The following is a 3,533-nucleotide window of genomic DNA, read 5'->3' on the forward strand; positions in this document are numbered from 1 at the left end:
TGAAGGGAAAAGACAATTTATTTTCATGACCCACTTGTTAAATTTATAATTATTGCTGAATAAAACCCCAGTACTACAACATATGTGGGAAGATCATGATAGACATACGCTCTTAATTGGTGGGCTCAATTCAACAAACCTCTAGTTTGAACAAATTAAGGAATTACACAAGCAGCAATGGCGACAATGACCCGAGCACATGGAAGCAACATCGTGCTTTGGTCAGCCCATGTGAAGTTGACAGTACTACGAATTAGTAGGTCAATTTCTGTTCAGGAGCTCCTCGATCATCTGCAATGCAACTCTCTTCTCCTCATCCATCCCATCTCCACCTTGATCCGGCTCCTCCTCATTATCCATTTCGGATGTCCTTGCTGCGGGCATGTTTTTCTCGGTCAGTACCTGTCCATTTTTATGATCTCCAAGCTCAAACATCATCACCCAATTCGCATCAGAACAAGATCCTGCACGTTTTTGCCAGACTCCAATGTGGGAATTCTCTGTGTCAAGCCTCAGGCAAGTGAGTGAAGGAGACGGAGATTTGCCGCACTTACGTAGCTTTGCACTTAGGATTGCAGAAAGTGCAGTTGAAGAGGATGTAGAGTAGTTGTCATTAATGTTCAGTTGATTTGCGACGATTGGGAAATTTGTTTTGGCATTAGGGCCACTCATCAAAATGGCTGCCTCATCGTAGGCTCGTGCTGCCTCTTCTGCAGTCTCAAATGTCCCAAGCCACACCCTTCTTTTCCTACATCACATGCATGCAGAAAGAAGCAGATTCGATAATCGATATGCATTTTGTCACAGAGAACTAATAGTGCAATAACGATGGAATTGACATATAAACTAAGTTTTAGGTTAAACAAAATCAAATTAGATCAGTTTGAGATTGAATATGCAGTTGTGGAGTTCTTCTAATTAGCGCAAGTACCCCTCTAATTAATTCTATAGCCCAAATTACAAAAGGCCAGAGAGACGTCCGCGTTTGCTATAGAATCGATCCAGTCAATATGTAATTAAGTCGCAGAAATGAATGATCAAACCCTATAATATTTGTATGTATACGTAGTACTAGTAGTACTTGTTCACATCATGAGTATATATATCGATCCAAGGATTCTCCGATTCCGATTACTAAGAAGAAAGAACTCATCATGTGAAGTTAGCAATTAAGCATGTGATCATATGGTAATTATAAAAATTATGAGAGAAAATATAGAGCATGAGCTAGAGTTAGTCGAGAGAATACAGCAATGGATGACGGATCTCAGAGACCCAAGAGCCCCAGTGGCGCTGCCTGACACCCCTGAACTTCTTTGTCTGTACCATGTTTGTTAAAGCCAATGGCTGAGAGAGAGAGAGAGAGAGATCAGAGATCGATGTAGAATTGTCGTAAAATGAAGAAGACGTGTACATATATATATATATATTTAATAACGTACATTTTAGCTAAGCTGGGTACGTACGTGCTATAATAATGTGGGCGTAGGGGGGGTTAAACAAGCAATTACGAAGCTTAAAAAATGTATAACCAAATTAAGCTAAATAAGTGATAACCTGTAGCTAGCAGTAGTACCACTTGACAGCATGACTTAACTTTGTGGTCCATAGTAACATTAAATAATAATAGCCACAACATACGTACCTACATATATATTATATACATATATACATGGCAGATTATGAAGTAGTACCCCCATATCATGTCAATATTGACATGATTTTATGTAGGTTGTCTACATTATACAGTCTCCATTTGGAGACTGCTCATGCAAGTTCATACAGTAGTACTTATGTTTAAAAAAAATTTTAAATTACAATAATATCATTTTTAAAATGATATTTTTTCCTCTTTTATCTCAATTTATTAATGAGATTGTATACGCAATTTCCCAGTCAAAACTGCAAATAAAATTTTTCTTTTATGTAAGGCTGCTTCTGTAACGCTAGCTTGTCACTTATATCACTATAACAATGAAAATCTTGAATCAACATAATTAATTAATCACTTGCATATTATTATTATTATATATATATATGCTGCCTATTAATTATCAATATGTTCTGTATGCATACCCGAAAGATCAATATATTGAGTTTCATGATCACAATATATATATATATATATAGATTAATATCGATCGGTTTTAATTTCTTGTTATTTGAGTACTGGCATGCATGCACTATAACATCTTTATAGAATTTTGTTAAGCCATTTTTCAAAGCCGACTGCAAATTCTTCTATATATATGCTACCAATTAATTAAGTGTTTATATATATATAAGCTGGATATTATTATTGTTGGATGAGATTAGCTCCTTGTCATAAATAATATTCTAGATGATATTTTGCAATCCGAATATTATTTTCCTTTTAGCATTATACATATATATATATATATATATATATATCGACGGATCAATATAATAATTAGGTAATGTCATGGCTGACTGTCTTCCATCTTAACTCTGTTTGAATATAAAAAATATTTCATTTCATCTTATTATTATAATTTTTTAAAATTTTCACACAAATTATAATAAACAATATAACTTTTTCAAATTTTGAAATAATAATAATATTAAAAAATAATATTTTAAACTAAATATTAATTTCAACTTTCATTACAAATCATTGCTTCTCAACTTACTTTCAAAACCGCACCTACAGAACCAATGCCAAAAGTGTGGCTGTGGATCTGAATTCTTGCTGTCTCGCTTGTTTAAAAAGCTCACAATCTAATGGAGATTACAAGCTAAATAATTGAAAGGGCGTCATGAGATCACGTCAGTACGTACTCTGTACGAGCAATCATCAATTTCATGACGGTGGCAGCCTTATAAGTTAGTTCTCATCATGATCTTTGAAAGATCGATCGATGCTTTACACTGTACACATGAGTACTGAAAATGGAAATCAATAATTCATATGTTAATAAATTAAATACCGAATATCATATATAAATATATCCTTCCGGATAGAAGTCAAGCAACTTTTGCTATGTCTTTTTTTTATTTTTTTTAATCGTAAATAGACTTCATGATTTCATTCAATAAAACTAAAATTACAAATGTGACTAATAAATATAAAAAAAAAATTCAGATTACAAGTCAAATTACTAATTTGTTTTAAGCTTTCCCACAGACAAATTTTTTTATGACGAATTCTGTCTTAACTTCTATAAGCTATATAATGATAAAACCTTATGAGATTTCAATCTCGGTTTATCTGAGAATAAAACACTCTATAAAAACATAGATAATTATCACCCAGTCTCCAAATTAAGGAGGAGAAGGAAAATCACCCACCATCCTCCAAATGAGGAGCGTGACAACCATCACCCATCCTCCAAAGAAGGAAATGGATTCTCTTGCTATGAACAACAAGTCCAATAGCCTTTTTTTTTTTATCTAACACAACTAACAGAACAGAAAATACATAGCAAATACTGAAAAACAGAACTACAACAAAACAAAAACTTGAAATACACTGAGACCCTAAGCAAGGAGGCTGTAGTGGCACGTGAAGGACA

At 33.6% G+C, this 3,533-nt stretch overlaps 1 protein-coding gene across 2 annotated transcripts; it reads right to left on the minus strand.

The window, feature by feature from the left end:
- On the minus strand, positions 1-1,386 carry LOC109013940 (ethylene-responsive transcription factor WIN1-like). Of its 2 annotated transcripts, XM_035683535.1 has the most exons (3): positions 1,250-1,373; positions 555-748; positions 1-464 (listed from the first exon to the last, which is right to left on the minus strand). In XM_035683535.1, the coding sequence occupies exons 1-3, from the start codon at positions 1,327-1,329 to the stop codon at positions 262-264; spliced, it is 477 nt and encodes a 158-aa protein (XP_035539428.1). In that variant the 5' UTR covers positions 1,330-1,373; the 3' UTR covers positions 1-261. The 2 variants fall into 2 exon arrangements, with proteins under 2 accessions (XP_035539428.1, XP_018851761.2); XM_018996216.2 differs by having other exon boundaries at positions 1-748; positions 1,250-1,386.
- Between the last annotated feature and the right edge of the window lie 2,147 nt (positions 1,387-3,533).

This window comes from Juglans regia, chromosome 12 (genome assembly GCF_001411555.2).
Source record: "Juglans regia cultivar Chandler chromosome 12, Walnut 2.0, whole genome shotgun sequence".
NCBI classification, from domain to species: domain Eukaryota; kingdom Viridiplantae; phylum Streptophyta; class Magnoliopsida; order Fagales; family Juglandaceae; genus Juglans; species Juglans regia.

Bases quoted from the DNA above. Each gene is read 5' to 3' on its own strand.
- LOC109013940 (XM_018996216.2), bottom strand. From the start codon at position 1,329: ATGGTACAGACAAAGAAGTTCAGGGGTGTCAGGCAGCGCCACTGGGGC. The intron at 749-1,249 runs GTATTCTCTCGA...CATGTGATGTAG, and splicing joins GAGATCCGTCATCCATTGCT to GAAAAGAAGGGTGTGGCTTG.